Raw genomic sequence first — 23005 nt, 5'->3', positions numbered from 1 at the left:
TGCATTGCATATTCTAAGACAGCATTGTTGTGCACTTCATTATACATATGCAGAAAGGGAGAGTCAAAATTGAGATGTGACTCAAAGACTTCTACCACATATCTGTTAAGTAGCTGTACTAAAATTTGAGTATGGCCATTCCAACACACTGCAAAACAATTTCCTGACAATTATACTTCTGCAAAATCAGATTAAGTGATCACAGACCACATTATTGTAATTCACTTCTTACCAAATCCCTACTGTACCTACAAACAGTGCAATACCTCTCTTTAGAATGTTGCTGAGCTGTGTGTAACTGCTAGGAAAAACACTTATGCATTTGTCACGTTCCTTATTCTTTTCCTTCAGCATCAAACACTGTCCCATGCTGGAGATGAAAAAAAAATTCCAGGCAATTCATGGTACATAGCACAGCTCAATAACAACATGTTTGTCAGATCAGAGGAACTTCCTCCATTAATTACACGCACAGAAGTCACATACATGGAATGACCTTTTTATCTTATCAATGATTATGAACATTTTTTTCCCAAGCTCATCACTGTGAAAACTTCAGGTTTAAGAAGTTTCAAGTGGACTGCATGAAATGGATTTCCTCCAAGGATGAGATTCTTCAAGTTAGTTCTCCCTCTTTCAGTGATCATCTTTCTTCTTTTTGACCTTTCTTCTTTTGACCGTTATTCTTACAGATCTCCTACCCTTTGACTGGAATGCAGCATAGATCATTTTAATACTACAGCCAACTAAGTAGCTGAGGACTTTGAAAGACAGGAACCATGACATTTGATTACCTAGATACAGTGTGGGGGGATTTCTTTTGTTTTGGTGGTTTGTCGTGGGTTTTTTATTAATCCCTTTATACTGGAACACTTCATGCAACTTATGCTTATAAAAGTATTGCACAAGCACTAAGGGAATGAAAGAAGAAAGTCTTTCAGTAGATATATTCCTCCAAAAGCAGTTTCTGCAGTGGCTACATAATCATTAGAGAGGTCTCATGCATTTACTGGATTGCTTTTATATTGTATCAGCTGTAGGGGAGAAATGTTAATACATGCCATTTATTGGGCATCGGTTTTGCCTTTGCAAGTACACCTGTAAGACTTCAGGAGGTTTATTTAAAGCATACAGTGTTGGTCACACTATTCCTAATGAAGTTGGTGGGAATTCCTCCCACCACCTTCAGTATGAATAGGTATGAGCCAGTGCTTGTGAAAGAGAAAAAAAAAAGAAGAAAATAAATATACCCTCCCAACAGAGCCCAACTTTTAATTTAGGAATGCTCCGTAAGAGATAAGTTATTCCGTACATTTATGACAGCATAAACAAGAATAAAATTTAATATTTATTAGAATTTCTTCCAGTAACAGCATTCAACATCTTAACAAAGCAAGTTGTGAAGTCTTAAAAAAATCTAGATTACAAAAAAAGTTAAAATAAGTTGTTTCTTATATTTAATGGCAACGAACAGGGAACCTTCTATTTAAAAACAAACTTGTCATATAAACAGCATTATTTTAAGAAAATGTGATTAAGATGATATGTAATTTTCAGAATGGACACACAGTGTACGAATATCAATCGGAATGAAACAGAGGGGTGGAACACACTATCCCCTTAAAATCTCAAAACAGGCTTTTTGAAGAAAGGGGAGGGAGGAGGACCTTTCTAGTGAAATAACTTAGAAGATACCACACAATGGACAAAACCAAGAGTACAGAAGACATTACGTGACACCCTCATTACAACACCCCCTCAACTCTGGTTATACAGTAAAGTTAGTAAAGTGCATCTTTAAAGACTTGTCTAGTGAAATAGCTTTTCCAAATATAAAACACAACACGTGCAGTAACAGTTAAATCATAGTGTAAGATTTTAGAAACTAATTTTTAACTTTTCATTCACTCAAGAAGAAAAGTTTTAACTGCAGTAGTGTTCACATTATTCTTCGATGCATCCTCATGTGCTTTTGTTACTTGGCAAACCTTTAAATACGGAGCATGGCAAAAATATGCAGTTTAAGCAAGTGCTTCTCTCAATTCAAAACAATTCTTCAACAGCAGAGTGGCCACATGCAGCACAACCATGTCAAATTTTGGGAAGTTTTGGTGCACTAATGATGGGATTGGTCTCCTGTAAATACCTCCGTCCCGCACTCTTGTAGTCGTAGGTGCAGGTGTGAGTCTCTGCATAGCGGTGTGTTGCACAGAAGTTGTTTCCACATCTGAAGAACCAAGAATATTACAGGTTACAAGCTTTTAGAAGCTTTTAATGCTCTGACATGCTGGGAGCCATTCTGCTTAATCATGTGTTAAATGACAGAGTTGTCTGATTTGTTATCATCCTTGACTGAGATAACATTAACTGGTGGAGTACACAAAATGACATTTCCCACACTGAATGTTTTTGTTTTGACCCAACAGTCTCTTCAGCTGGTAAGCTAAGCAAGATCAGTACTCCATGAACCAGTTTGTAAGGATCAAATACACTTACAAATTTAAGAATGATTAAGAGCTTCATTTACTTTCTTTCTTTTTTAAGGACCTCACACAATATTAGTTGGCAGAATTCAGAGGACAAAACCACGGACAGTAATTCTCTCAGGAGAAATCCATGTAATGCATTTCAATTCAAAACCACAACATCACTCAGACAATCGAAACAGTTGTTTTTCACACAACTTCTGCCTGGCATAAATTAAAATTAGCCATTTAAGATTAACAAATACAGTTTAAGTCAGCTGTTAAGACACCAGAAAACTACAGGGGACATAACATCCTGTAGGACTTCAAAAGGGTTCATTTATCCAATATCAGTTGCAATTTTGGTGAGTTAAAATTAGGTTTTTTGCTTCAAACTTGACAGTTCTGCAGCTAAGAGTCTTAGCAAGAGAAATGTGTACTGTGGATGTTGCATATGATCTGGAAAGGTGCTTTACTTGGAGACCCATACTGCTGTCCTGTTGCCTGATTATTTGATAGAGATGCTTCTTGACAGTAAAACACTGACACCACTCAAAATCAGAATTCTGTGGAAATGGATTAAGTGTTACCCATCGAACTCACACTATAATCCCCTATTTATTTATCTATCTGGGTTCCTAATAAACTCTGCAGCTGTTCCTGAGGCTTTGTGTGCTTGGAAATAAATTTGCTTTCCTTTGGTTCTTGGTCCCATAATCAGAACTCTTCTTATATAACTGTATTCTCTATTTGGTTTATGCTGCTTTCTAGTAAAAGGTCCTATGGTTGCTTCTCTTGAAACCAAAACTGATGCTAGAGCCACTTCTCCCTTCATTTTTAACTTTAAGCATGCTGGTTAGTTACTTTTAGAAGAGTTTGCAGCTATTTGCTCATCAGCAAAGTGAGTAGTGTCCAAAACTGTTTCAAAATCAGAGACTGAAGAGTCAGCAATGAGACAATTCCTCATCCTGAAATTCTCCATACGATTTCCCAGTGGAAGAAGTTCTTTTTCATCTTGCTGTTGTTGGTGTGAACTAAGATCAGCTCCAAATGCAGCCCTTACAGTGCAGCAGTTCTCAACCTAGACTAGCTCATAGGAAACAATACTAAGAAAAAAATATCTTGTAGGGACAAAAATACTCAGAAAACGAAGATTAAGAGATAGAGTGGGGCTTTTTTCTGGTTTTTTTTGTTGTTTGGGGCAGGGGGGTTGTTTGTTTGGAGGTTTTTTTCATTTGTCTTGGGATTTTTTGTTGCTGTTTTTTTTTTACAGCTTCCCAAGACCACCACCAAGCACCAGGTCTCATAGTGTTGTCTAGAAGTAATGATGTGGGGGACCAGCATTCTGGTGTTCTGCATTTGAGATGCTCTAAATGTTCAAAGGTGACTGAAGTCTTGCAAAAAACAGAACGCACATAAAATCCAAAATTTGTTGAATACAAATTTGTGTAAGTTCATAAACTGTGAAGATACGCTGCAACAGGGAGAAATCTGAGGGAGATTTATGAGAAACTGTACCAAACCCCTTTTCCTGAAGTTGCTAAAGGTATCATTATTGATGAGAAACTCTGCAGAACATGTATCTGTAACAAGTTCTTCTCCCACCAGTATAAAGTATCACTGTTTTTTGTTATCTTGTTCATTTCCTGGTATCTTCCATTCTGTTAACTTCTATTTCTTTACCTTCCTGGAAGAACATATACCTCAAGAGCACAACAGGGGTAATATTCCCGAGTTCTAATTCCGGTAGTTTTGCTGAACTGAGAATTGCAACTTTTTTGAAGGCTGCCTTTTTATTTGCTGTGCTTAAGGAATACCATGCAGCAAAGAAAACTTTTTGGTTATCTCAGCTATCAATTTTAAGTAACAGCTGGTTATATACTCAGCCTACCTGCACTCATAGCTGGTTGCCAATCCAGTTTTCTTGCCACAAAGAAAGCAGTGCTTTGAAATTTTCTTTTTTGCTTGAATTAAGCCATTCACAGGTGGAAGATGCGTTGCTTCACCTGCTTTCAGAAGCAGAAAGACAGCAAAGATATTTTAACTTAGTCACGAACTAGTTAAATGTTATCTTTTGAAACGCAGATTAATTTTGCATTTCTTAGGATACTTCAGGTGAGAACCTCAAAGCCTAAAAGGAGAGGAAAAAAACCCCGAAAGCCAAAACAGGAAGCACATGAACACCTTTGAACCTATGAACACCTTTGGAAGAGGCATCACAGTGCTCAGAACTGTTATTTTGAACATCCTTAAAAGTTCACACAAGCATGACGTTACAGAACAAATCAAGAAACACGTCTCTTAATGGTCTTCCCAGGTACAAAATGAGCACACTCAGAGTGTCACTGGGAAAGCACTGTGCACAATGACTTTACAAAGACTCAACTTGGCAATCCAGTACTTAGCATCCAACATATTCAATATACCACTTTGCCACCTAAGTACTGCAACATTTAAAAATCTTGCTGGTACTCCATAATTTCAAGAGAAGTACAGTATTAGACTACAGGCCTCTGCTCAGCTATATGGTTATATTATGCACTTTGCAGATGTTTGCAAAATTTCTATACTTAAAAATTTATTTTTACTTTTTGCCATGTAAATCTTGGCTGTTGGTTTACTAACTGGAGATCATGTAAAGAAAAGGCTTCTCCTTTCTTATTCTCCCTTCCCACTACAGAACTTCTTTGTCCACAACTTGCTTAAGCATATTTCCCACATCTGGAGAGCAATGCGTCCTCTCAAACATTCTTTCAGTGTTTCTACTGTTGCATTGTCAGTACGTTCCCAAAAAGTTATCTCATGAGTTCACAAATATTTTTTGTCCAGCACACCTTTAATACCAACAGTCATTTCTCAGTTGAAATGCAACAGACTACACTCAATAGTAGCACCAGGCAGTCACTACACATCACAGTCATCACTACCAACCACTCCCACCCCAGTCCTATTTAGCACTGAAATTTCCAGGCAACATTTGTCCACACTAACAATTTCCTCATCTAAAAGCACACAACTTCAGAAGCATCAGTCAGTTAAGTTTGTGAAAGAGACAGAGCCTGAAGACAGCTGGTCCTGTGGACCTACTTGAACAGAAAAAACAATACACCTATCTTCACATTTACATCCCTACAGCAAGTCCAGTGAAAAGTGATCTGTCCTTTGGCCAGGTACAACAAATCACTACCAGCCACATCCCTCTCAAGGGCCTGCACGGTATGACTAACTCATATCTGGCACCTTTCGGAAAATACACTTTTGTCTGATGAAGATTCACCAGAGGAGTGCTTCTTCTTCATAGTTCTATCCAAAGTGACTCAGGTTTTAGCAGGCTTCCCCACCATGCAGACAAGGCTCTCAGGGTACCACCTCTGGAGCAGCAAAGGACAGACCTGTTTACTGACTGACTGCCAAGTCAAAGCTGCACCCATAGCTGTGAAATAAAGGCACAACCCACTCTTTTAGCAGCTTTTGCTCCAACATTAAAATTACGTAATTTTTTCTGTTGCAACTGCTATTTGAACATCTATTGTCTAGTTCATTTCCTATACCTGGATCTGAACCTCTTCCTAAGGTCATACAGAAAGTAAAGAAAAATTGCTAACTGCAAGTCAAAGATACACAGAAGAAAAATTAAATGTGCTGAAAAACCATAGCTGTCTTAAGAGCTTTAAAGCATTAATTTAGAGAATTCCTTTCCCCCCCCAGCCCATCAGAATTAATCACACAAGCAGTTAACATCTATGCATTACACATCCTTTTTCAGTAGATGTCAAACATTAAGTACTCCACAGTTAGCAAGGCTAGGGTGGAAAGAATGATGACCAGCACAAAAAACAGTGAAAAATCTGCACTGTATCAGTGTTTTGCAGCATCCGTGACCTTATTGCTTCCTCCCCACTTTTTTTTGTACTAAAGACAATGCTACTGATAAATTTGGCTCTGATTTTAGTAGACTCAGAAGTATTCACAGAACGGATAATTTGGAAACTTCAGCACAGAAACTCACATTTACATCTGCAGATGATGTGCAGGATTCACTTAGTATTAAAAAAGCTAAGAAGGAGTTGCAGTTATGGTCCACCTAAGATCTGGATACCATCTGCATTTTTAAGAATTGCTTACAATATTAAAAGATTAACCATGCTATAGAAATGTAATACAGCAAGGACTCTAGAAGCCAAATGCCTTACAAATACAAATTACTTTTGTCCTCTCTATGTGTGAAATATGAGGAAAGATTAAAGAGTCATCTTTAATTATTATACAAGTTACTTACCTACTCTTTTCGCTACAGCTGTCATACTTCCATTCATTCCAAGCCCATGCGCAGACTAAAAAAGAGAAAATTTCCACAAAGAAATTACTAGCAGATGGAAATTAAATGCAAACCTAGGTAGTTTGGTATCAGCTTATTTGATATCAATGTTTATCAATCTACCCACAAAGAGTTCAAGACAACTTCTGCACACAAAGTTACAATTCTGCAATATAAAGCCCTACCCTCAATACCTATGCAATAAATCTCCCCACACTTCAAAATACACCAAAACAACAAAGTACATTAGAGAGCAGAAGCTTGGCACATATGGTGCCAGTCACTGGGCACGCTTTGGAATAAATGACAATAAGTGAGCAGCAGAGGCCAGATGACACTTCTGACACACATACACTCATAACTCCATCACCAAAGTAACTCATCATTTCAGTTGTGAATGGAACAACCACTTTAATCTTAATGAAAAATTACTTCTAGGATGTGTTTAGATAAACAGGCAGTTTAGATACCATCAGCCATTCAGAAAACAGTTTAAGACAATCAGGGATTTAAATACACCTCCCACAGCCCATCTGCCTCTCCTGACTAGACACACACACACCCCCCACTTTTGTAACATCAGTATCACAAAAACATGAAAACTTTGATTTCTTTGGACGTACATACTTACTAGAATATATTCAGCAGCTTCATTTGGAGGAGCAGCTTTCCTAAAGCTTTCTTCCTGAAAATGCTGCAGGTTTGTAGGTAGTGCAATACCAGAAGTCCGAAACCTGTCAGTCCCACAGGAACTCTGTAAACTTTCCCTGTTTGTGCTTCGGGCCAGCGAAGCCAGAAATCCTAAATTACTTACAGAACTCGCAGGTTCTTTGGACGCCTTGCCAGCCACATCTGCAATGTCCCTAGCCTCTGCTTTAGAAATTACATCAGGTCTTTTGCCAAGTGACTCTACTTTCACACTACAAAATCTAGTGGTCCTAGAAAAAGGGGAGTCTGCTATACTACGTACTTCCAAAGATCGAAGCACATTTGGGGAGGCTGCAGATCTCAAGTTACCAGCCTCAAAGCATCTGGGTTGTGCTTGTGGTTTCAGAGTACTGTGATGAGCCACTTGTGCTGAATACCGGAGGGGAGACAAAAGCAGATTTTTCTGAGGACTTAATTCACGAGTACTGAGAAGACCAGTCTCCATTCCTGCAGTGCTCAGCACTTTGCCAATAGGTTTTCTATGCTGCTCTACAACCTTAGAATCTTTGTCTCCATCAGGCAGTTCAAGCTCTGGGTTTACCTTTCCTATGTCATAGATCTCACTACACTGTTCAGCAGTGCTTGCTTCTGTTAAAAAAGCAAAAGTATCTGGTTCAGGTAGATGTTCTTCTTCTGTTCCATATAGTTCCACGTTTGTTAGATTTGGAAACAAAACAGCATCCTCCTCACTTGCTGAGGTCACATTTTCAGATGCTTTTTCTGAATTTGCAGGCAGGGATGAAACAGGAGTCAGAATACTATTTGTAGGTAGCTTTGCATTTTCTAGTTCAACGCGAGATATTTTCGGTGGTAACCTGATGCTATTGACTGGCTGAGACCAAGAGTTGCTCTGCCAAGCGTCATCTTCCTTAAGGAAGTGATTAGCTGTGGATGGCATTGTTCTACCAGCAGTGGCCAAAGTAGCCAAAGCTGACAGTGCGTTTTGGGGAGATTCTGACTGATGCAAATTCCCAGGAGGAGGTAGGCACGACTGTCCGATATGAGGGAGCACTCTCAGAAAGCGGTGACGAGCAGCAGCCACCGAGCCACTAGATGGTCGAGGAGTCATGGGAGGGCGAGGCTTCACCTTGACAGTTTTCTTAGGCTATTAAAAAAAAAATAAAAAAACCCAACCAAAATCAAAAAACACAGATACAACAATCAGTATTTGAATTCCAGGTGCACTCAAAAGACCTGACTGAAAATATATTCTGAGGAATTCAGACAGTGTAAGGCCAGAAAAGATCAGAAAATTATTTCTACTCCCTCATATGTTACTAGACATCAAGACATCACGCCAACATCTGAGTATTAAAATCAAAGATTATAATCAGGAAATGTTTTCAATAAATTGATGATCAGAGAATCAGAAAAAGGAAGCCAGAATATCCTCAAAGTTACCCAGAGGAGCTTCAGTCTCAAACGTAACAAAAAATGTAAGGAAGTATAATCTCTTCATTTTACATCTAGGTAACCTAGTCACACATGAGCATCAGTTTAATGTTTTATTTTCAAGATAATATTCCCATATTTCACTTAACAGACTTTTCAGTTGCAGTATCTCTTTAAGAGAAACAGTGACTTTTACCACAGCAGTACTGCAAAACAAGGCTACTTAAAGTATTGGAAGAAAAAATCCCAAACAAACAAAACCACAAAACCCACCAACCCACACACCCAAAAGATCTACTCTTGCAAATAAATCCAGCGTTAGTAATGAATTCTTTGAATGAGGGCAGGTAGGTCCAAGGAATGCCAATGTCCCTCAGGAGAATGTTTATACAATAGTATTTACATAAACAATAGCTGAGAAGTCATCTACCTGTGATACTATGATAACCTGACTTCTCAATATGGCAGAATATCCGATCTACTTTTTAGAAAAGTCAGCACAAGGAAAACCCAAGCCATTTTATGACAGAAAAATTGAAATCACAATTTCACCTTTTTACTCAGATTCATGTTCTCCATCTTTGCCTTGAGCAGCTTCATTTTATTCATAGTAATTGAATTCTCAATAATCTGTTGGCCAGAAGGTGATGCCTCTGTCTCATCTTCATCATCAGCATATAAATTATAAACTGAACCACCACTGAAAATAAAAGAAAGTTTGCATTCACCCTCTAAAGAAGTAATTTAATTACGTTTTCAATGTAGAGTATTCTCACAACTAGGAAGTCATATCCGTAGTTGATCTGTTGACAAAACATTATGTAAAACTGTATGCAAAGATATTTCAAATTCATTTATCCACATAAGCATCCCTTATTAGGGCAAAGTGATGTTGCTGAAATCTGAACATAGCCACGCTTCTGGGAAGTTGTTATATCATATACAGTTGGTTCACACTCACTATATATTTTCCCCACAGAGGGGATATCCAGTTCCACAAATGTCTCCTGAAGATATGGCCAAAGCTGTTAAGTGTGTGACTCAGACAACAAGCTGATCAGTTTTCCAATTAACCAGACACTGGCATGGAAGGAAAAGTCCAAATTTCTATCCATCCTGAGGGGTGTTCTCACCATAAATGGAAATGGAGGGGTCACCCATGTGGATGTGATATTCTATTTCTCCTTTTCAAAATAAAAAAAAAAAAAGAAAAAAAAAAAGAAAAAAAAGGAAAAGAAAGATCAGTTTAGGTTTCCAAAGATTCCAAAGAGTCTCACATTTGGAAAAAAAATAAATACATTAGAATTGCTAGTCCCAAGACAAAATATTTTAAGTCAGTAGTCACTTGAAGTTTATAACATGACATTTCCTTCTTCCATTCTCCATTCTACCAGAATGCAAAACCTCAAGGTTTTAAAAATCAGCATTTAACTTGTTTTTCCTATGAAACAACGAAGCATTGATCAGTAACACATTGAACATTTGACAGCAAAATGAAAGAACCATTAGGACTGTCCAATTCATTATAAATTGATGCATTTTCAATACTATGTAGTACATTTTAGGGTGTTTTAGTTCCTCCATTAGGTTGTCAGCATCTAGAAATCATGACAATCAGGCAAGTCCTCTAATTCCCCTGTGTTCATACAAATTTCTAAGTAGATTTACCTCAAGTTTCTACTCTCCAAAACAGATCAAGGAAGGACTAAAATTCATCTGATTGTCAGTACCAAAAAGAAAATATCCCTAATTAGAGCTGGCGTCTTACCTGATTCTTGGAAATACTCTGTTGTCTTTAGAGCCAGCATTTTTTGCACTGACTCTCCAAATCCAGTTCCTAAAATGTAACAAAATTCCAAAGGCAGCACAGCTGGGAGACAGTGTGAAGAGCAAGATAGCAGCAAATGCATACCAAGAGTCAGCAAAACAGACCAGACATTTCTTACACAAAAAAGGAGTGATAAAAGGATTTTTTGCTTTAATGTGACTGTAAGATTATAGAAGTTGGACAGGGAGTTTTGATACTCATGATATTTTCAGCCCACTTTCCAATGAGAACATTTTAAACTTACTTTGTCCATAGGTGTCAACATTCCTGAGCTCTTCCTTGTAAAATACATGTCTCAAAAACTATTAGCTTGCTGAAACCCTTTCAGCACCAGGGTTTGCCAGTCTTCTACCACAACTTCAACACTCTTCTAACCCAGAGACAATGATCGCTGTATGCATTTATACTTTTGTCAAGTTTTAATGAGCAACTCAACCACAGATAAAATAAAATTATCTGGACAGCTATAAAGCAAACCCAAAACCAATGTCTCATTTCTAAATTTCATCCAATAAATTCTGCTCCGGCTACCAGCAATGTGAAAAAGGATGATAAAACAAAATTCTTAGTCGCCAATATACCCACACATATGAACACATCTGTCAGTATGGAAAACAGCAGCATTCAGAGTGAACCACAGCTTTACTCTATAAAGATCAAACAAAAAGATCTGATTTGATTCCATTCTCTCCTCCCTTTGCTACTTTTTCCATTTCCCACAGTCTCACCCAGCCACGATAATAAATTCAAGAATTAGGATTTCCTTCCCCTCCAAATTACTATCTGCCTTAGTAGAAAATCTGATAAGTGAACTCCCCTAGAAAGCACATAAAACCAGAAACAACTCAAGCTGAATGTTTTCAACTCAGGTGGCTTCCAACCCAGCTGGTTCACTTGACCAGTGCCAGCACACTTCTTAAGCCCAATGTACTTGACTTTCCCACGTGCTGCTGTGCTTTCAAAGGCTTACCCAGGTACCTTGCAAGAGCCAAATGAGTGTGGTTTATTCCTCCCATTTGCAACGTTTAGCCAATCTCAGTAAAATTACTATTAAATCTGTACATTAGGATTACCCAATGGAAAAGTACAAAGACTTTCAGACCACCGTCTACACTAGTTTTAAATAGCAAAAAAAAAAAAATCAACACACACACTAAAATTTGAACACATAGGCAGATACCAGGGAGCCCATTCTAGTGAAAAATGACATTTCAAGCTCCTTATGATAACTCTTTGCACTTGAGTTAGTATAGCATTCACAGTCCCAGCTTTTTGAATGGGTTTTAATGTTCATTGGAGCTAGAGGTTAAATAGGAACAAAGTGGTAACAGGCAGTGTAGCAGCAAGAACAAGAATTACACCAGTCTGCTCATCTTTCCAGAAGTGTATCTAGCCCAGTGCAGCAGCCAGGTTCACAGTTCTTAACAAATTATGCTTTTTAAAACCTATTTCAAACAATGCCATATGTGGCTATTTACTGAAAGAGTACAGGGGTTGAAAGATAAAATCACAGATCTAAAATATTTGTGTATTTTCTCTTCCTTGTATATCAAACACTAGATCTTTCTACTTTGCATAGCAATGTCAGAATTCAACTTTGATATTTCTTTCCATCAGTGGTTTTTAAGTATGGATGTCTTCAAAAATTTTTAAGAGTAGTATCACTCTGAATACAAACTGAATATAAATCTAGTACAAAGCTCTTACTTTCCCTTTGCAAACTGAAACAAGAATAGTCACTTAAAGTAGCTTAAGCCTTAACCTCAGAGAAAACAAAGGTAGTACAGTAGAAAAGAGAATCCCTTCCTCACAGCTGTACAAATGTTAAGGTCTTGAGAGGTTAAAAGTACCTACCCAAAAGCTGCAGTATAAAAATAGAATGCAATAATTTTTAATAGATATCCATTTTGACAGTTTTAGGAAAAAGACTACCAAACTGTTTATTACATTTACAATGTAGTAGGTAAAGTGATACACATGTCCTTCTGATGATAAGATCACTGGATTCTGACAGCAATTGACACAAGCTTGGTACTCAACAGTAGCTAACCTGAGGCCTAATTACACCCAAAATCTGGCTGTAGTGGTAATTACTTCAGTATATTAAAAAAAAAAAGACAAAAAAATTACAGAAAAACCTCCCAACCAAAATCCATCCAAAACCAAAAAAATCCCAACCCCAGACGCACAACAAAACCACCTCTCCCTTCAAACCAAACAACCACCCCCGCAACCAACAAAGTAAAAAAGCCCACAGGATTTTGCACTGCCAGTCTACTATCTTCCTGACTAATCATTTAGTCCATAGGAAAAGAAATTATTATGTGAAAAGGGAAATGTTTACAAAACTAAACAAATGCCTTAAGATGTTAGAGAAAGCGCTGAACAGAAGTTTTTAATACCTAATAAAATATTCATTTCACTTTCCTGCAACATGTTCCTTTTCAGAAAGGGCTGGAATGCTGAGAATTGCCTGAAGTATGAAGTAAGTTTTATCTCACTGTAGTAATGTACACAGTGATAAGAGAACCATTAGCACAACCACTGACCACAAAACACTACTGCGCTGTTAGATAGTTACAATAATTTGATAGCCCTAAGAGAATAATTCTTGCAATATGCCAGATATTCTTTTGATAAAACCAACAAATACAGCTTAAAATTACACAGTAACCCACTTTTGAAGAATAAGATGAAGATTAAAACCATCTTTACCTCAAAGATTCAGATAGTGGAGTTAAAGTGCCATCGCCCCGGTCCACCACACGGAAGAAATTCAACCGATCTCCTTCTCTATACACTAAGAAGGTCACTTGTTTGTTGGATGGCCCCTTCTCCCAGATCTTGTCTCTAGCAGGATCCATGTACTCAGCCATTTCCCTGATAGGATCTTTCACAGGAACTAAAAAGATTAAAAAAACAAAATAAAACCAAAATATTATTATTGTTCTTTTGATCACCTCTGAGACCTCAGCTCAGTTTATAACAGGAATTCCCAACATAGAAGATATGCTGAGCTTATTCCCAGGTAAAAACTATCAAGGGAATTTCTTCATTTTCACTCCTACACATATGATCCACATAACCAAGTTTATCATCTGACAGCAGCAATGCCTGATTCTTATCGACCATATTTAAAAAATTATTTGTATCATGACATTCCAGGATAATTTTTTCTTCAAGTGAAGAATTGCTGATTTTATGACTTGATGATTCTGTACAAACAAATATACTTAATTTAAGAGTAAACAAAGTGCTGTTGATATGCTAAGAGAAGATGGGGAAAAAAATCCCCCCATTTTTGTTAATTATCTTTCCAAATAATTTGGAACTAAAGTCTGATTGTCTAAAATCTAAGAAGCTCTTTACAGTTATAAGACATTAGATGAAAACCACTAGCTTTAACTTCCTTAACACCTACCTCTTCTGGTGTTAACAGGTCCACCTCGCATTGCCAGAACCAACTTCAGAGTGCAGCCTTCTGAAATGCTGTAAATAACAATAAATAAATTTTTATAGCACTTTCTGTTGCTCATGTTAACGATTATTTAGAAATATTCATTAGAAACCCAATTTTATTCTATACTTACTTATAATCATCCAAACAATAGTCATCCTTCAGTTCCATATTATTCCAAATTAAGTGCTGCTGAGAGACAGGAATACCTGAACAAAAGAAACAAACAAATCACTTAAGGCTTGGCAAGAGAGCTTCTGGGGAGTTTTGTCTTTGAAGAGTATGGGGCTGATGGACTGAAACTGGATCACAGGAGAAAGAAGAGAAGAAGCAGTACAAGGGCAGGCACTTAAGCTGTCTTCTGCCATGACATCCAACCTCCAAACAGTTATTAAAACCAAAGATTCTTCCAAAGGCTTTAGCTCACACACAAAGTTTAATCTTTTGGCTCAGCAGACAGTGTGCTGAATAACTGAAAACTGCTGAATAATTTAATCACAGACTGGTATTTTGTATTATTCACAATACAGACATAGTCACATTAAGGTGACTGGTGGTAGCTCTGTTACAGTGGTGAGAAGTGCAAATGTGTTCCTATCTGTGCCTGGTTTGGGACCTCAGAGTTGGCATGTTTAGTACCAGAATAGTTAACTGAACTTCATCCTACAAATACTTTTGTTTCATTCTGGGTGTTTTTTCAACCCATCAGAATGTTATTACTAATATCCAGTAACATTCACTTTCAACACAAGTTCTGGGATGATTTGACTATTTTTCGTTAAAAGATAGTAAGCATATGGAATATTTGTTCCTTATTAAAATGCTGTGTTCTGTAAAAACAGAATCCAAATTCTACACTTTTTTTCCTGCATAGTCAACTCAGTTAGATACAGAAGTAATACATGTTAAAGATAATAAGCAAAAGCAGGTACAACTTGAGGTTTTCACACATTTTTACTGAAATGCTACTACCTTCTGAGAATACAAATGAAGACAATTACAAAAGGATGAGACATCTCAGACCACCAAAACACAAATCTTCCCTCCAGCATCAAAAGGAAGTTTTTCAATCTGTCTAGTGAAACCCAGGTAATTTAGATCTCATTGTGCATTCATGACAAATGTTATTTAAAATGTATATTTATAGAAATCAAGAACTACTTTTCCAAGAAGTTCTGAACACTACTTCTCATACTAAGAAACAAAATCTATAAATGTATTTTCCTAAAGGTTACATTAAAATTATCTTATCCTATATTTTTATTCATTGCATGTTCAGATACTTAAAAGGAAACACAAGTGGCAGTGCTACACAGTAAGACTTCCCTAAATACATCTGGCAGGAGGGGAACACAAACATCAGAGTCTTTCAGATAGTTCCCAAAAACATTTAAGCTTTTGAAGGCTTGTGAGAATGCTTAGCAAGCTGTGGCAAGGATCAGCAAAGTAGTTCCTTGCTAGGTAGAGGAAGGGCACAAAGCTCCCAATACCCAAGGAACAAGAGGGGATCAAAGTCCAAGCACATTAAACAGGCAAGTTGGAGACATCCCTTTGCAGAAGGGAGTGCACTTCAGAGAAATTGTCATTGTTTGTCTTTAGGCTTTACAGAAGATGACAATTTCCTCTTCTCACCACAGCTCATATTCAAATCTTCCCTGTTCAGAACAACCAACACAACTTTACTCCACTTGATTGCATTTAACGGGAATATTATATCCTCTGAAATCCACAGGACATTTGTAGGAAGAATATCTTCATACAGCAGACTAAGATAATTGCTATTACAGTGCCAGCTATTTAATAGCTGGTCATTGGTTATGTTTCAAGTCAGCAGTGTAAGCAAAAGAACAAGCTGGCAATGGCCAGTAAGTCTACATTAAAGTTCTTTGTGTTGTTTTGCACTCTTCTGATTACAAACAATCTGATTACTGTCTGTGTTTGTTATGGTTTCAGCAGCCTCCAAGGAGCAATTTCCAATTACTCTGATAAACTGAGAGAGTATTTGTTAAAAAGGCTGGCTTGCAGCTGGCAGTACTGGAGTGAAACATGGTTTTGCAATTCAACAATGACAATGTATTTTTGATGAAACGACCAGATGAAAGGATACTCTGCTGTAACTGGAAACAGACACATCTTTATTACTTATTCCCTTTTATACTGCTTTCTTAGAATTCTGTATCTATACAATAAGGAAATAGTATGTGCTTTATAGCTTCAGAGGCAGCAAAATATTCATTAGCTGTCCCTTTTCTGGATTAGTAAAGATTTCTTGAGGAGACATTTGCACATAAGATCAGCATGCACAACTGCCACCAATAACGAGAACTGTGAGATACCCAACCACTATACCCTCTCCCTGAACAGCACATGAGAGCATCACTGGCCTGCCCCAAATCACTAGTTAGAGGTAAGCAGGGCAATAAGCTACATCTCAATGCTCAAATGGCCAGGTGGTGCTACAGCAGGACAGAAGAGTCTGCAGACCACCTATCGAAGTGGCTGCAGGTGCACTGACAATGTGACCTACTAAAATGGGGGAAGGAGAGGAGAGAAGCAGCTACCCTATCCTGTCTCTGAATCAGCACATCACATACAGCCTTAAGCTTCCCTCCCTAACTCTTCTTTTTGGCATGCTAAGTAGGTTCACCACAGAAACTGATTTGGTCAAGTCTGACACAGGAAAAAAAAAATCCCTGTAGATTTCAGAAAAAAATCTTGATTTTATGTTATGGTATAAAGTCCCTATGTTTAAAAATGCCACATAGATTTCATTGTCGAAATTCAAACTGCACTCATCTTTCATTCAGTGTTGAAACTGATGGAGCCTCTTCATACAGAGAGGCTGGGCTGACAGTCTTTATTTTCCCCCACAAAGTGGCTACATTAGTAAGAGGTGCAAAAGCCCATGACTTACAGTGGCAGGACCATTTTCCTAATTGTTAAACCCCCAGTTTTCACTTGAATGACAGTAACTATGGCAGCATAAATGGAGTCAGTACTGAACTACTCTTTGTCCAAGGGACTGACTAAGAACAGACTAAAGACAGCAAATCACAGTAACTGAATGCAGACCAACAAAATTTCCTGATAAAGGTGACCTTACTTTACAACTTCCAGATGCTGCTGCGGGCAGCCATCCGTTCTGAGCAGCCCAGCACTCACAGAAATGTTCCCCCAGCTCAGACAAGGCACAAGCTTAAAAAATGCTTCGTGAATTTCTCTATCAGCACAGTAAACAGGCAAATCATAAAACAAATAGAAGATGTAGGGGAAAAGTAGTAAACAAAAATAAGCATGATTGGCTCTGTTAAAAATTCATGACACTTGTGCAATCCACTTACTCCAGACCTGGCAGAAGCATAGCTATTTTCTCTAATGTAAATACTAATAAATATGACATACTCTGAATTCACAGAATATTGAAAGAAATTACAATATCCACATGAAGTCTGCTTGACATGTTTCTGGTTCCTTTTATTTAATGTGAAGCTGCTGTACACAGGCAGCAAAATAATGACAGCAAAAAGACCAAAGAAAAATAGCAACTCACACGACGAACTGAGTACACACATACACAACAAAATTACTGCTTGCATCTGTCGCTCTGTGTTGAACACAAGGGAACACCTACTGAACACTGAAATCAAGAGGTACGCTGAAATCTAGTTCTCTTTCCTCCCTTTACAATAATACAAGAACAAGAGAACATCTGAATTTTCATCTAAAAAGGTTGATGTACACAGATCATAAAATTCAGTTGCAAGTAGCCACCTAACAAACCACAACCAAGTTGTTTTTTATTTTAAAGCTAACTATGTAAATGAATGCCTGTAAGCTGACAATACCACCACTGCCAACACCAAATCCCAAAGCCCACCTCCTCTCTTGGGACTCAATCCTATCTTTCCCAATAAACATGCTTACAGGTATTATCTACGGTTCTTTAACAGATTAATTAACCACTACTATGAATATGCTACCTGAATGCTCTATCTATAAAACAGTGTAATAATTGGGGTTTCTGAATGAATACTAAACCCTGCCTAGCCCAGCAGCTACAAGGATAGAGAAACAAAGAGATCTCAGTTTCAAAAACCCCATTACCTCCTCTTTCAATGAAATCCAGATTTTTAAAGTATTACTCATGTTAAAGCCCAGTCCTTCATGCCACCTTGAAATACAGATAACATGTCCATCAACACTGACTAACAAGTAAAACCAATGGAGTAGGTAGCACTGCTAGCAGCACTGTGTGTGTATTCCAGCTTTTATGCCACCAGTAGAGACAAAGGGAGTTATTTCTTCCCAGGTAAACTATTTTAAAGGGCTCAGTCAGTGAAGAGACTAGGAACAATTTACCCCCAGGACTCCAAAGTCAACACTAAAACAAATCTCCTGCTTACCTCACATAGAACATTACCTCACATTTGAGGGCAACTGCCTGGATCTGATCCAAACACACATCAGATAAACTATAACTTAAATTTATGAGTAGAAGACTTGCACTGAAATTTCAGATGCATTAGAACCCGTAAGTTTTTATGTATATTCTTTACTAACTAAAACCACTGCAAACACATAGCTGGAAACATGGAGTTCTTTCTTAGTAAGGTACCAATGTCTAGTGCAGCTGTCTAAACAAAGACTTTCCATATCAGATCACTAGCAGGCATCAAGAATGACAAACAGTATCTCAAATAGACAAAATTCCTAACATGCCATCCATATTATGCTTTTTTATTATGGTGAAGACAGTCTATAGCTATTGATTTTCCAGCTGTTGACAAAGATCAATTTGTCTTGTTTCAATTTTATTATTAGCCTCTTACAATTAGAGGCATTGGTAATAATTCAACAATGTGTCAATTTCTGACAATTCTAGATTTTTTTTCTTGGAGTTTCAGTTGTCAGCTCATTTTTTCAAAACGTGTTTTTTTCTTTGCTTACATACTACCATCCCCAACATCCAAATGAAGGAAATACGCATAACTAGGGACCTCATGGTCTTCCAGCACTGTAGGAGGCATTCTCCAACCACAAGTGCAGCTTAAATAAGAGAGATTCACACCCCACAAAAGCTAACATGATACAATAATAAAAAGGGAAAACCAGCAGCAGGAACAGATGTAAGCTTTCTCCTTCCCGTGCTAAAATCACAACAAAATTACTTCTGAATTTTCACTCCATCTGGGTGATTTACTGCTCAAACTTGTGCACTATAATAGGAAGTTTGTCACCGAAAAATTGCTAATTATTATTTTACATGCAATATGAACCTCAAATGCAACATAAAGTTAATTTGTCATTCTATATCTGTTTTGTCTACAGTTAACTGATCAATTTGTTTTTACTCTGCCTCCCAGAAATCATTAATCAGAACAGTAGAAATATTTTAACTCTGCTATGGAGTACTAAAGTATTACAACTGACTTCTTAAAATTCAGTGATAAGCACCAGTGAACTCATGTTCTATGTTTAATGAAATTTACTTATTAATTCTATACAGCAGGCAGCCAAGCCATAATTACCTTACCATCCTATGAATGACAACATGCAAACGAAATTCCAGATAAGCATTATTGTAACTTCATTACTGAACTGTTGTTCTAATAAGAAATGAGGATACTTTTGTCAGCTGTAGGTATAACTGAGTATGGCTATTCAGAGTCTCACATTTTGGACTACAAGGAATTCAAATTCTTCTTCCTCACATCTCCCACTGATCTCATCATGTATCCTTTAAAGCTCACTCCATCACTGATACTGCCCAGATAGCCTGCTGCCTCCTGTTCTCTAGTGCCCATGCTACCTTTCAATTCACTGTTAGCTAGCGTTCTATGCATTCTCCTACACCTATATTCAATTACAGGCAGGAAAACCTCTTTCCTTTTCTTGTTTCACCTCTAGCCTCCGGGAGCATCTTGACACATGCTCTGACTTGCAACTAATTATGGCCTTGTCCACAGCAAACAAAAGCCCATCCACACAGCTGCACTATTGTACCTACATGGATGTAGCGCCAGTCATCTGCACGCTGGAGCTTCTGCTGTGTGGATCTTACTAGCAAATAGTCCCCTCTGTTGTTGCAACGCCTGTGTGTTTTAAGACTTGTGCCAGCTGTCTGGGTTTTTTTCCATCCACGAGAGCAGATTTCCATAAGAGGAGGAGAGTATCTTAGATTCCAGTCTACAGCATTATATTACATCTCCCAGAGGACAGGCTCCACACAGAAGGATAAAAACAAAACAAGTATACTAGGGAAGGAAGGGATCCCTTTTCTTAAAATTAGCAACTCTGATACTCTCAGCTTCTACAGCTGTACAGTTCTTTAACCCCTCCAAAGTGAAAAATAAGACAGAGGATGCAATGCTTAAACTATGACCATATAAATATTTCAAGTCACATTCTTTCATGCAAGGTCATCCTCACCATAGAGGAAACGAGGTAAGAGGGGACTAACCTGCACCTATTCTTCTTGCATAAGCATCAGGACTAGCCCTATAACTTAAAGACTTTCACTGTGCAAAACATGTCAAGTTTATCACTTTAAGACAAAGCATTGCTCAGCCAGAGCAACTGTCTACCAGCAAAAGATCACTCACCTAAACAAAATTCAAATCAGTAACTTAAAGCTGCCTTTGGGATTTGCCTGCACTGCAGTTGCTCTTGTGACTGCAGTATCATAAAAAAACCATAAACTGACTAACCTAATCAGCAACAAACATAGCAGCAAATCTAAGGTATGCTCAGTTACAATATACACATACTGCAAGGCTCAAACTTATAACCTTGCTAGTTAACAAACAGCTTGGGTCAGAGAATACACAGACTTTTTTACAATTAACCTTAATTGCACATAGAAAGAAACCCCCAACAAACCCACCAGAAGAGCAAACATAAATTGAAATGAAGCCTAAGCCATGAACTTACAGAAAATGGAAAGAACAAAAAAGCAACTCAACTTCAATTAAACCTAAGCTATAAACTAAGCACCTAGATTTTTTTAATACATATTGCTAAACATGACATTAAAGTTTTCTGGTTTGATTTCAGCAATTATGATTTTTAAAACAGGATTAAAGTGATAAAGTTTACACTAAAATAAGAGAGAATAGTACCTTCCAGTCTTTGAATTTTAGCTTTCACAGAAATAACTGTTTCAAAGGGGGAAACTCGCAGCTCAAAGCAGGTTCCTGTTAGCGTTTCAATGAAGAGCTCCATAGTTTCATAGAAAGGAAGTTTGTAGTGAAATGGTCCCATATTATCTTTATTAAAGAAAGGAGGCTCTTTCTTGTTGGCCATTAGAAAGGATTTACAACTTCCTTGTAAGAAGATCTGTCAGGAAACTACATTCCACTTCTAGCCAAGGCAGCTTTGAAGACACGTGTAGTGCATTGCTGTTCATCTTTAGGATTTTTCACCTATAAAGCAAACAAATATAGTTCTGACAACATCTAAATATAACTGCTGAAGAGAATTTAAATTTATTTTATGTAAAATGGTTGCTAAGAAATATTAAGGTTGGGCAAGATAACCAGAAAATGTATCACCAGCGTTATAGTTTTAGGGCCCTAATGTCAGTCAGCATTCCAGATGCAACCTACTACCTTTGTTATTTTTGTTTCCACAAGCGACGTGACAACCAGACGCCCAATGCCTCCTGACAAGACCCGAGCCCTCCGCAGCGTCAGAGCAAGAGAAAAACTCCAGAAAGCCGTAAGGACGGGGACTGTTTCGGGCTCAGGAAAGGCAGTTGGCGGTGGCAGCTCAGCCGCGCTCCCGCCAGCGGGGTCCAGCGCCGCAGCGGAGCGGGGCCGGAGCCCGGAACCGAGCGGAGCGCCCGCGAACAAAGGACGGCCAGCAGCTGCCCCGTCCCCGCCGCGCCTCGGGGCGGCCTCGCCCCCCGGGCTGCCCGCGGGCCCCGCCACCACCGCCCCGGCCCCGCTTCCTCCCGGGACACGCGCCTCGCCGGTGGGGCCGGGCCCGGGCCGGTTCGAGCACGGCCCCTCTGCCCGCCGCCCTCGGCGCTGCCGCCGCAGCGTGCCCGCAGGAGCGGCGCTCCCGAGGGCCCGGAACCCACGGAGCGAAGGCGGGGTCTCACCTCATCTGCCGCCGCCGGGCCCGCTCGGGGGGAGACACGGGTGCCCTCCCCCCGCGCCGCCCCGCCCGCCGCAGCTGCCGGAGCCGGCCGGGCCCGGCGGGACGCACGGACCGGGAGCGCAGCCGGAGCCGCCGGGGGCAGGACTGGGAGGTGCCGCCCGGCAGCCCCCGCGCTGCCCCGCCCTGTGACAGCTCCTGCCGCGGGCCAATGGGGTGCCCGCTCTCACGAACCTCGGCCAATCAGCGCCGCCGGGGGCGGGGCTCGCGGTGCCTCAGGGCCGGGCGCCCGCCGGGCCGCTTGTTGTGGTCGTTAAGACGCGGGGCGGCAGCGCGTGCGCGGGGAAGGACCCGGATACACTTCCCCATGCCGGGGGGGTGCTGAAGGCCAGGCTGGGTGGGGATTCGGGCAGCCCGGGCCCGTGGGAGGTGTCCCTGCTCAGGGCCGGGAGGGACGGGCTGGGCTTTCCGGTCCCTTCCGTCCCAAACCGCTGAGGCTGCAACGCCCCCAGCTATACCGGTGGACACGTGACAGCGGCGGCGGCCGCGCTCCCTCCTGGGACACGGAGGGCGGCGGGGCCGGGGAGGCGGCCAGGGCCGGGTCAGGCTAAGGTAGCTCCGGCGGCTCGCCCCGCCGGCCTTTGCTCAGGGCCGAGCCGCAGTCAGCAGCGCGACCCTGCGCTGAAGCCGCTGGCTGCAGGCATTGCCGGTGTGCGGGCGCAGCGCTGGGCCCGGGAGGC

The 23005-nt window shown here is 39.7% G+C and overlaps 1 protein-coding gene across 2 annotated transcripts; it reads right to left on the bottom strand.

Moving 5' to 3' along the window:
• Positions 1–1335: 1335 nt before the first annotated feature.
• On the bottom strand, positions 1336–22340 carry ZFAND4 (zinc finger AN1-type containing 4). Of its 2 annotated transcripts, none has more exons than XM_033066338.1 (10): positions 22270–22340; positions 21287–21589; positions 14302–14377; positions 14133–14200; positions 13427–13613; positions 9436–9583; positions 7415–8596; positions 6745–6799; positions 4357–4474; positions 1336–2227 (listed from the first exon to the last, which is right to left on the bottom strand). In XM_033066338.1, exons 2-10 carry the CDS (start codon positions 21468–21470, stop codon positions 2092–2094), a joined length of 2154 nt encoding a protein of 717 aa, XP_032922229.1. In that variant the 5' UTR covers positions 21471–21589; positions 22270–22340; the 3' UTR covers positions 1336–2091. The 2 variants fall into 2 exon arrangements, with proteins under 2 accessions (XP_032922229.1, XP_032922230.1); XM_033066339.1 differs by having other exon boundaries at positions 4357–4471.
• Between the last annotated feature and the right edge of the window lie 665 nt (positions 22341–23005).

This window comes from Catharus ustulatus, chromosome 8, assembly GCF_009819885.2.
Source record: "Catharus ustulatus isolate bCatUst1 chromosome 8, bCatUst1.pri.v2, whole genome shotgun sequence".
NCBI classification, from domain to species: Eukaryota; Metazoa; Chordata; class Aves; order Passeriformes; family Turdidae; genus Catharus; species Catharus ustulatus.
Note: the sequence above shows the minus strand (reverse complement) of the source record. Positions and strands in the feature narration are given on the sequence as shown.